The sequence below is a fragment of the Leptosomus discolor genome, chromosome 1, assembly GCF_034619465.1.
Source record: "Leptosomus discolor isolate bLepDis1 chromosome 1, bLepDis1.hap2, whole genome shotgun sequence".
NCBI lineage: Eukaryota > Metazoa > Chordata > Aves > Leptosomiformes > Leptosomidae > Leptosomus > Leptosomus discolor.
Genome location: NC_141391.1, coordinates 202,556,401 through 202,568,433, shown reverse-complemented (window position 1 = coordinate 202,568,433; position 12,033 = coordinate 202,556,401). Strand labels below are relative to the sequence as shown.

Sequence of the window (12,033 nt, the reverse complement as noted above, 5' to 3'; positions counted from 1 at the left end):
TAGCTCTCCCCAGATCTATCAACTTCCTCCTATCTTGTTTTCATTTCCAGTACTTTGGCATGTAATTTCCCATATGCTGTACTTGCTTTCTCCTGCTGTTTCTGTGAGTTCATCTACATGGATGAGTTGCCACAGTTTAACATATTGGTGAAGCCATGGTAATTCTGCAGGCTCTTAGTGATTAGAGTGTCAACTTCAACTTTCTTGATTAAATCCCTTTCATAACATAGGTGTAAATGGGTAGGACAGGCAGATGCAAGCTTGCTCTGTCTACAACTTCCTTAGGCAACCTGTTCCAGTGTCCCACCACCCTCAGGGTGAAGAACTTCTTCCTTGTATCTAGTCTAAACCTGCCCTCTCCCAGCTTCCAACCGTTACCCCTCGTCCTATCACTGCAGGCCCTTGTAAAAAGTCCCTCCCTGGAGCCTTCTCTTCTCCAGGCTGAACAAGCCCAACTCTCTCAGCCTGTCCTCGTAGGAAAGGTGTTCCAATGCTCTGATCATCTTGGTAGCCCTCCTCTGGACTCGCTCCAACAGCTCCATGTCTTTCTTGTGTTGAGGGCTTCAGAGCTGGACACAGCACTGCAGGTGGGGTCTCACGAGGGCAGAGCAGGGGGGCAGAATCACCTCCTTGACCTGCTGGCCATGCTTCTTTTGATGCAGCCCAGGATGCGATTGGCTTTCTGGGCTGCGAGTGTGCACTGTTGGCTCATGTCTAGCTTTTCATCCACCAAGTTGCAAACAACAAGACTAAAGAGGAAGATGTGTACATCTGCAGGATGAAAAACAATTAAAAACAATAGTATATTGTACAAATTAATTTTCAGTTCTCAGCAAAAAGTGTATTGCAAAAAAAAAAAAAAAAAAAAATCGGAAATTCACACCAGGCCTTTGAGTAGGTGGAATTATTCAGGACATGTATACAGGAGCATGGGATCTTTCTGCAATGCCTCCTCCTGCAGCAGTGGGACACAGCTAATGCAATTCCCAGACTGGAAACCATCAAACTTGATGGGCATAAGCTTTAGGAATTCCTAAAGGAGCAGAGAAACAGGTTGAAGGTGTAAATGAAATGCAGTTTTGTGAATGTGGAGCATATTTTGTTATGAATACTTTTGTCTGTCTTAGTGCAATAGTTGCAACATATAATAAACCGATAGAGCAGAAGGCGAGGATCTTTGTTTGTGCACAGTTGCAGAAAAAGAGCATGTAAATCTGTCAAAATTGCCACCATTTTGGATTTTCTTCAATATTTAATCATTTGCTTCTTGGCTATTGCACTGCTTGCCATTTCACTTTGCGTTATTTCAGTTGAGTTGAGAAAAAAATAGAGGGTTTTGATATCTCTAGGGACTTGTTTTCTTGGACTAAGTAGTTTGAGAGGTTGGACAGTTATTTCCAAAGTATTGTGCTAGAAAATGTTAAGAAACTCTTGCAAAGCAGTACCAGAGTACTCTATTTTTGTTTTCTTAAAAGCAACAATGTGAATGTTTTCAAGATGTTGAAAGGTACTTCTGAGTTACTTAGATTTATTCATTAATTTTACAAGATTTACAAATTCTGTCCAAAAAGGCTGACATCCTTAGACAGAAACTTTGTTGGAGTACACTTGGTGTAACAGATGGGCTGGAGCAACCCCTTGTGAAAGATGGGGGCAATCAAAGCTCTGATGGCAGCTTATTGATAGTATTTTTTTTTTTTTTTTTGATTGAGAGCTACAAAGCCTGGCGTGGTGGGCTGCTTCTCTGCTGCTGAATGTGCTAACCTGGGAACCCTGATTCACGTGGAATTGTCTGTAAGACCTGCTTCAAGGGGGGGAAATTCTCCTTTTCTTTAAACATTGGATGTCGTTGCTTTAAAAAAAATTACTGAGTCTCTTAAGGAGAAGAGAGAGGAAGGTGTTCAGGGGTGCTTCATTTCCTCCAATACTGTGCATTTTCAGTATATAGTCAAAGGATTAGTCTAAGGATTCTTGAGTGTGGAAATGTTTCAGGAATTTTTTTTAATATACAGCAACTCTTGATAGAACAACTTAATAATTTTGACATCCTCAGAAATGATCAATATTAAAATCTTTCTGTATATGTCCAACTCAGTTACTTTGTGTGGCTTTGCAATTGTCTGTATTTATTTGCTTTCTAATATACAGTACTTGGTTAAAGATTCAAAGGATACTCATGTGCTATTGTAATTTTCTTTACATTTTAGAAAATAAGCTAGAGCCGCACAACTTTGTAACTGAAATTGCATTCCCTGCAGGAGCTGCAGTATTCACTGTGGTTGTATAATATCACAACTTGACCTTTTTCCGCTACATAGTTTTTTTCCTTCTCAGGAAGAAATTAGAGAGACCTGTCATCTTGTTACATTAAGAGGCAGTTGGGGCTGCACAGGCTGGTTTGAAAAATGGGCATAGTAAAATAGGTAAACATAAGCAAATATATATAGTAATTGTTATAATCTATGCAAGTGTTCTTTTAAATTTTTGAAATTAAATTGCTGTGCCATAATCAACGTGAACGTCATTGCCCAGCACCCAGGCTTTGGTAGCTTGGCATTTGAATTTGCAGAATCTAAATGTCCCTAGTTTGCTTCCCGTATAAATTAAATACTTTCTTTATTTTTACATAAACAATAAGCTTCTAGTTGAGAATATATAACCGGTGGGTCCAATAAGCAACCAGAAGGAATGTTGGGGGCAGAAGGTGCCTGTTTGTATATATATCAGGCAGTAGGCATCTACGTGCTTTTATGTGATTCTTTGTTCTTTGCTTTTTTAACCATATCGAATCAATACACTACATGTTGCTGCTGACAACTGGCAATTTTCTGACTTCCCAGTAGAACTAGATTTTGAGAAGATTTAGATGTGTGGAGTTAAACATGGCTTCCTGAAGCCCTGTCTGGTGGAAGTAAATAGAAGTTTCATAGTAGGTGTCAGTGGGCCAAGACTTGACATTTATTGTTATTTTCCTACCCTTAAGAAGAAAAAGAAGGGTGTTTTGGGAGATCAGAGACTGGCTGGTTTTGCTGACTAGAGCAGTGCAGTATGATATAAGTTTTGACAGGCAGTTGGCAATTTAATTTAGAACGCCTTAAGAAGTGAGGACGCATTAACATTAGCATTTTAATTCAGATGATGTCTATGCTTCACGGATCTTTGTCTCTCCAAGATTCGCACCCTTGCTGGGATCTGAGTGCCAGTATCTCTTTTAGACAAAATGAGCCTGGACAAGGCATTGCAGTCGCTAACGGGCAGGCAGACCACGGAGCCAGGCTCAAAAGCCATGTATATGTAGACAGTGGGCCCTCAGTACCAACAGTTTCACCCTGGAGCTCCTCTCCTGCTGTATCATGCGTTGCTTGTGTGAGCATGGCCTCCAGCGGCTGTGCTGGTGGGGAAAAGGAGCTGGGAGGATCTAAATACCTTGTCCTAGCCAGTGGGCAAGGCGGTAACATCCATCCATAGGTGCAATCATTTATGTCTAGTAGTGTCTTAAATGGCTCAAGCACTTTTACAAGTAGTCAGCTGAGCATGTTGTCCATCATGGATTATTGGCTTGAAATAAAGAGTGTTTTATGCTTAGAATAGAAAAACTTGGACCACTAAGATTTCTGAGGATAACACATCTGGGCATTAAGACAACAAGGGGATGTTTAAAGCAAGCTGCATTTTGACCAGAAAAAGAGAGGGGAAAAAAAAAAGTGAGCTTTGAATTTTTGATGGTTATTACTGTGTGATCGCCTGTGGGCTGCTAGGTATTTGAGGGCTTGAGTATTCGGTATTTCAATCAGCACAAATTGGTAGAACAGTTAGTGCTTCTACAGCATGAACAAAACTACTTATGTGTTTTCTTAAAGGTTTATTTAGCTTTCCTCGAGAACATACGCACAATGCCTGTATTCATTAGATCTCTGTGAAAAATGGTAGAAGGCTTCCTTTTTCTTCCCTTTTCATTTTGCTCAGTTGATTTATTTATGAGTTAACTGTTTGTATGGTGGAACGGTTGATTCCTTTTAAAGAGAAGTAGAAAATTCTGTCAAATGCTCCTGTTGGGTCCAGATTCACACCCCTGCAATGTGGTGCTAAGGCGTTTCAAAGCAGTTGTATTCTGGTTAAGACAAAAGTGATACAATAGAGAGAGTTTTGGGCGCTTCAGTGGCAGTGAAATAAAACTGCAAAACCTAAAACCAGGAGGTTGTGAGTGTCACTTGCAACACGTTGGATGCCATAGATTAGTTCTGGATGACCTTTAACGGGAGTGAAAATGTATTTGATTTTTGAGCTATTTTTCCCTAGACAGTACACAGAGTGATAAATCCCGCATGTTTTGGCAGAAAAAAAAATAGAGCACAAAGCAACAGCTGGATTTGAAAGCTGGATTAATTTAAATTAAAAATGCAAACTGCATTTCTAGCAGAATATGATTGACCATTGGAAATATAAACAACCAAGAGAATGGCCGTTCCTCTCTTGATGTCCTGCAGTCGAAACTTTAGTCGAGCGCAAGTTATGGCTTGGTTATGCCTGATTTCCCAGGGTAATTGGGTGTCAGTCTGCGGCTGCATTATGCAGGAGGTCACACTTGATGTTTGTTACGATCTTTTTTGATTTAAAATCAGAAACTATAACATGAGCCAAATCGAAATCTGCAGTGTTCATATTTGTCTCTCCCTCTGCTCACAGGTACTACAGTGCTACCATTTTGCAGATGTCAGGAGTTGAAGACGACAGGCTTGCAATCTGGCTGGCTGCACTGACAGCATTTATAAACTTCATTTTTACTCTTGTGGGAGTCTGGCTCGTTGAAAGAATGGGTCGCCGGAAACTTACATTTGGTAGCTTAACAGGTGAGTGTTTGATTAGTGTATTGTAATTATTAGTAAAATGAAAATAAAGTTTTAAGTGCTGATTTTTTTCAGTAATAGTGTTGACTCCATCTTCTCCCTGAAATCATACAGCTTTTCAAGACTAGTTGTATAGTACCACAGCTAAAGGCTAATTTAAAAAAGAGAGGTTTAGCATGTTCCTTTTTCAGATGCAGTTTCTCCTTCAGACCATGTTTGACAATGTTTTTATTTAGCTTTTTAATGCTTTTTTTTCATTATAAGAAATCGAATGCTTGGAACTTCACAGCTGGTTAGTATTTTAATTTTGTGTGTGTACCTATGATATGTAATTTCTAGCTCATTAATTTGAATTCAGAACATCTTACCAAAAACTACCAGAGGAAGTGTATTGCATAGCCATCGTGGCACTTTTTAAAAAGTAATGCAGTTCTTCGCATAGTTATCTCAGATACAATATGGCAAATACTTTATCTGCACTAATGCGATTTTAATTCATCTCCTGAATGAGATAATAAAAGACAGAATTCTGGATTTGTACATTTTGTTCAAATATTCAGACACTGTAACTCATCACGTAGCAATCTCTTGGAAGCAGGAAAGGGCAGAGCGAGCAGTCTTGCCCACGCTCAGCCTCATCCTGCCATTTACCTGGTAAGTTCCTGCTTTCCATGTTACATGCTCGTTCTGGCTGAAGTGATCTGCAACTGATACCTGCCTCTGGCTGAACATCTGAAAGGTTCAGATGTTTCCAAGAACAGGGTTTGGAAAAGAGAAACAGTTCCTGCTCCTCTTGGAGGAGTGTTCACAAGTATTTAGCTGGGAAGGTTTAATGTCTCCATATTTTGTCCTGTTGTCACTGTCAGGGGTCCAGACTTCTAGTTAATGCAACACAGCAGAATGGGGGACCACCTGCCAAGTCACTGGCCATCTGCAGTTCCCAAGGGATGGGAGTTAATCTACACTCACAGTGTTTGAATGCATTTATGTAGGCAGAACAGTGATGGCACAGTGCCGTGTTTGGTTTCATACACAGTAACCCAAATGTGGAAATTAAAACATGTGGTTTGGTGGCAATTTGGTATTCCAAGTTATAATAAATGTGTATTTGATGTGTTACTGTTTTGATTTGAGGTCAAGAAGCCTGAAGTGTTTTTCATGATCCAAGTTCAGAAATGTGGTCATGACAGAGGAGATCGGAAAAGCGCGTTCATCACATCTTAAAAAAAAAATGAGAAAAATCTCAAATCACTGCTTTTATCACAGTCTACCTCCAGATCAGTTAAAATACATCCCCCCAATAAGTTTCTCTATGCCCTCAGCCAGCGCCAAGACTTTCAGAGGGTAAAGACCCAGCTCTGTACCACTCCCTATGCTCAATACCTTGTTTCCCCTATGGTACTTGTCTGTTTTCTTGTCTTTCTGCGAAGTGTATCTCTCCTGGCACTGCACTGGTATTTCTGGTTCTTAGGTGCTGCCTCTCCTTTATACTCTATTGAAATGGAGGATTTTTGTAGATAGATAGATAGATAGATTTATTTATTTATTTATATGTTTGGCCCAAATAACCTCATGTGTCTGACCAGCCCCTCAGGATTTTATTGCTTATCTGGACCCAGCTATATAGGTGTGATTCCCACATGGACTGTTCATGCAGTCACATAACTCTTTGCTTTTTGGCTCTGGTTAACATATTCAAAGGCCATGCATTTGAAATGTAGATTATAGACTTGTAGAATCATTTTGGTTGGAAAAGACCTTTAAGATCATCAGGTCCAACCATTACCCTAACACTACCAAGCCCACCACTAAACCATGTCCCTAAGGACCACATCTGTATGTCTTTTGAATATAAATGTCTCTTACAAAGCATATTAGTCATAGCACAGAGGAGGATATAGAAATAGTACACAGAATTACCAGAGGAGCATAATCAGTTAAGGGTTGTTTGTTTATGGTGTTTGTACACAAAGTAACTGGTTAAAAATGGTCCGTCTTCTGTTCTGGGTTGCTGACTGTCAGTCTGCAGCATCACTTGACATATGCTGCATTGCTTGCTGTGGTCTTTATCGTATGGTCTCTCCTTAAGGAAGATACAAATACTGACAGTAATGAAATCGTATGTCATCTCTCTGTACAATTTAGAATTTTTTTATGCAACATTTGACACTGGTTTAGGTAGTGGTGGATATGATATGTTTTCCTTAGCAATAGGGCTGTTTAGTAAAATGATAATTACTAGATCTGCCGATGGATTTGTTTTCCATGATGAGTATTATCATGGGGTAAACTTATATTTTACTACTCTGCTTTGGTTTGTGTTTCTAAGACATTGACTTTCATCCTGAGTTATTACTGGCTGCTTCTCTGGTCTTTGGAGAAGCCAGGTACACTCCAGTCTTCCATTATATAATATGAAGACAAAATACTACCTTTGCCTGCCGCTGTAAGGGTATGGGGTTTTCTTTTTTAAAGGTTAATTGATTTGATGTTTGTTAGATGATAACCTATAAGAATAATCAGTAGAGAGAAGGTAACATTAATATTTTGATTAAAAGCCAACATGCTGTAATTTAGTTTTGTTTTCCTGCTTTCTGAAAACATCTGGGAAAGAGCTATTTAATTTAATAATGATAATTTTCAAAATATTAGCAACTTTTGAAAAATTGAGCCTTTCAGATAGATCCAGAAGCATTAGGAAAATGGTAGTAAACTTCTGCTAACAACAACAAAAAAACCCAACAAACCAAAAAAACACACCTTTTAAATTCTTTACTGCAGTTACTGATTCCTCTTAGTTTGCATTAGTTTTATATCTTGGCATCATTTCTTTATCTTTCTTTTGATTTTTCTTCAGTTAATTTCTTTCTTCAAAGCTGTTAATTGGGAAACATGCAGGTATTTTGACAAGTGCAGCATCCATTTTATTTGTGTTTTCCTTTTTCCCCTTCAGAAATTGTTAACTCAAAAGCATGATGGTAGTTGACCGTTGGACAATTTGTGTCTCTTCTTGTAACAGAGAGGATCTAAAATATCTGCAGGATATTTTCTTTTTTCTTTTTTTTTTTTAATTTCAACTAATGATGTACTGTACTTGTAAGTTTTTGTTCGTCATAGGCAAACTTCCCACAGAATGAAAATATATAATAAACTTCATTTGCCAAGTTTACATATTCAGTACTTTTCCAATGAAATAGACATTTGCAGAGGTACTGGAAGAGAATGTTAGTGTATTTGGTTAACTTAAAAGACAGACAAAGTGTATTCAGAATTAATATAAATAAGATCATAGGCCCTGTCTAAAGATATTTGCTGTCTGTTTTTTGGCATTTTGAAAGTGCAGTAAATGTAGTGCAATATCCAGCCTGCCAGAAAACTGGGTTATTAGCACACCTACTAGCCATCACAGTACAAAGCCAAGTATAGAATAAACTGAAATCACATTTTACGGTGGAGAGATGCTTTCTCCGCATATAGTTTGTGGTTGAGTTCAAGGTCTTCATTGCCTCGGCTCAGGTAAATGAGTGGTCCAGTCACCTGCAGTTCATGCATATTCATGCCTATTAGCCATGGCTGCTGCACAGACACATTCATGAATAATTTTGTAACACAGATCTTGGTACTTAAAGTACTATTTATATCTCAGAAGAAGTTTTTCACATGCTTGGTGGGTTTGCCTGCTGGGAAACTTGCTTTTCTCTTTACAAACACCATTGAACCCCCATCCCTGAAACTATCAAAACATCCACTCTGCCCTCCACCCACCGAAATAAACCCACACCCCAAAATAAAAAACAGATCATGTGTAATTACTTGAAGATTACCAGAGTGACATTTTAAGGTTTTTAATGTAGTAGCATTTCTAAGAAAATTACTTACGTGCTTCTAACATACGAAGCAAAGGGATGATGAGGAGTATTTGGAATTGAATACGATATCCTTCATTTGCTCTCAACCATTAAGCTATATCACCACACACTTGTAAATGTATGCCACCTTCCAAATGGGATGTGCTTCAGTGGTTTGTGAGCCTGGTTTTGTATGGTGAAGATAATGTTATTAGATCATTAGTAGCTAACTCACAAATAATGTTATTGCTAGCTTTGTATTTTTACATCAAGCTGTACATGTATGTGTTCTCTCAAATAAAACATGCTGCATAAACAGTGAGTATACGGTATACAGGGTGTTTTATACAACATGGAACTCAATGCCTCATCGAGTAGCAATATGTAAAAGCTTTTTAAGTCGGAGTTTTGGGGTAGCTGCAGTAGTTTTCATTAAAATGGTACAGCGTATGTGTGACAAATAAGGTAGGACAGCAATGAGTTATGTCCTAGTAACGGCCTGTTGCACAAAGTATGAATGTTCTTCTCCATCTTCCCTCTTGTTATTTTGCCCAGCTTGTGCACAAGAAATTTGTTTGGGGGGGACAGCAGCAAATAGGTGGACGGTGTTACATGCACCCTTTGAAACAAGATCAGAAATTGCAGTTGGTCTTTTTGTTGGTGTTTTTGTGAAAAGTCAAATTTCTGTCATTTCACAAAGGGGAGTCAATGAAAAAGCTGATGCTGTTTATCTGTTTTACAGGAAAGCCTGCAAGTCTGGGTGTGGGAGTGGGAAGATGTGTGGTGATTTCAAAGTCACTATTAGATTTTACCTTTACAGCATTATTTTCGGCACCCAAAAAAATATATCCATTCATTCAGTCAGTCTTCAATATCACACATATTTTAAAAAAAAAAAGTCTCAACCTATTAATTTAAATTAATTTAACCTGGACTTTAAACCTGATGCACTTGATTTTAACATCTAACCTAATTCAAGATACGGATGTAGCAAAGGGTGTTTTCCTTAGGCTCTCATCACAACTTCTTGGCAAATGCTGCGTGCCTTGCTTTCCCAAGTATAGTTCAATTCAATAGAGAATTATTTCATGTGCTCTGGAGAAAAGTATCACATTGTTCTTTATCTGTATTTTTAGGTACTGCTGTAGCACTCATTATCCTAGCTTCGGGATTTTTGCTATCAGCTCAGGTCTCGCCAAGAATCACACTTAATCCACCAGATCCTACACATCAAAACTCTACCTGCACAAAATACAGGTGAGATTTCATGATCATTCATCCAGTCTTCTTGAAGATTGTTTCCAGCTTTTCCAGTTCCAGAACAATTGTTCGCAAAGTCTAGTACAAAGAACTGATGAGATACCTAAAGTTAAAATCCTAACTTCCCTCAACAGAGAAAATCAACTGTTTGCTTAAGTGCTCTAAATAATCCTTTGGAGTTTCTTGGACTAAATAAGGTGATTAAGCAGCAAACTCCACACTTGAGATCTCCTCTTTTATATCACACTTGCTGCGATGTATAGTGGACACAAAGTTAGGAATATTTTAAAAGTAATTTGTAAAAATGCTTACTGTTACTCATCTACTTGTGGATTTGTCATGTGTAACAGCTGTAAACTCTTCAAGAAGATGTCTTCCTTGCCTTTTGTTTCCCTGAGTGGAAAAAAAATAACCTTCAGAGAATTACAGACCAATTAACAATTAAAATAAATGTGATTTTTTTTTTTTAACCTTTGTTTCTATAACAGGTAGAAGATGCACTTTCATGTGCAATCATAGTTTCAAATAACATTACTTCTAGGGTGTAGGAATGTGCCATTTTCTGTGTTTTGTGGGTTTTATTCACATGTGAGTGTTCTTATGTTCAGCTGGCAGACTAAAAAAATTCTCTATTAAGTGAAGACAAGTTAAATGGCTGAAGACATTCTTACTTTTGTTCAAATTTTGGTTTACATGTGTTTGCAATAGAGATAAATACCAAGAAATGAGAGGTACACTTCTAGTTTCGTAGTGATACTGGCTAGAAACGTGGTTCATGGCTTTTCATACGCCGGCACAATGTCTTAGGTGAAAGAATCTGAGGATCTGAAGGTTTATAGACCCCTGGGAAGGGGTCGGAAGCTCTTCAAAAGAGTGTAAATACATGGTAATAACTGCAGCATTAGGTACTACCAGGTATGAGGATCCCTACATGCAAAAAACCCCTGTATTTTTAGTTGTTTTCTACTGCAGAGTCAACTATATTTTGCAATTTTTGAGATGTACCTATACAGCTTTTTCAAATGGCAAGTAATCTGGTTAAAAGATGCGAAGAGGGAGAGAGCTTCCAAATGCTCTCCTTTCAGAACAAGATGACGTTAATAGCAGGTTGTCAAAAGGATTTGCCTAGGACTTAAGTTAACTCTTTAGAAAGGATGCCTGGAGAGCACAGATGCACCATTTGCAGAACTCATTATTTTTTGTCTAATAAAGCTAGATCATTATGTAACCTGAAACAGTAAAAAATCTGCGTAGAAGAAATATGGTTAGTCCACCTTAAGAAGTAATGAAAAATTATTCAACACAGTTTTCATTTGCCAATTAACCCCAGCTAGTCAGGAAGGAAACTCAGACTCACTGCAGCTTGCTCAGTATGCACTTCTGGGCAAAAGCATGAAAAATTAAAGTAGGTGGTTCTAGTAAAGGCATGTTGTCTCATGAATAATGGGAATATTTTAGTCTGTCATAATTCTGTTTCTCACACTCATGGAGTGAGCAAAAGCAGATATGATAGAAATTCAAAGGGTCTATAAAAGTTTAGAAAAGAGCAATAAGAGAATTGAAATTGAAAATTTTTATTTGAGAATATTTTAAAATAGGAGGAGCTCTCTTTGTTTACAGATAAAAGTGGACATGTAGAGGGGGATGTGAAATGATGAGCAGCGTATGAGAAAACTTTAGTTGCTTCTATTTTAGTCTTATAGAAGAACTTTGTAAAGAGTCACGAAAGCCAGGAGAGTTGAAACTAATAAATGGATGCAGTTGCCCACAGATTACAGAATTGGGCTACAACACCCACTATTTAAAAGGATGTAAGAAAATTAGGCATTTATGTGGTTAATAAATTTCACACTTGTGGATTTAGTATTATAATTGGGTTATCAGTTTTCTTGCTTCAAAACATCATCAAACCCTGACCTTGCTAGAGCCAGAGGAAGAATATTCCTTCAGCATAATGAATATTAGTGTCCATTATGGGAGATGATGTCAGCCACTGACTCCAGGAAGCCTCAAAATTCCAGCCAAGGAGCAGTAAGCCCAAGAAATATTGTTTGCTTTCAGCACGGATCAAGGGAAGA

The 12,033-nt window shown here is 38.2% G+C and overlaps 1 protein-coding gene across 1 annotated transcript in view; it reads left to right on the top strand.

The window, feature by feature from the left end:
- SLC2A13 (solute carrier family 2 member 13) overlaps window positions 1-12,033 on the top strand; it is a 160,837-nt gene that overhangs the window by 113,068 nt on the left and 35,736 nt on the right. The window contains exons 5-6 of the mRNA XM_086473937.1: window positions 4,687-4,850; window positions 9,832-9,952. Of these exons, the coding sequence (XP_086330063.1) occupies window positions 4,687-4,850; window positions 9,832-9,952 (285 nt within the window). The remainder of the gene's footprint in view (window positions 1-4,686; window positions 4,851-9,831; window positions 9,953-12,033) is intronic.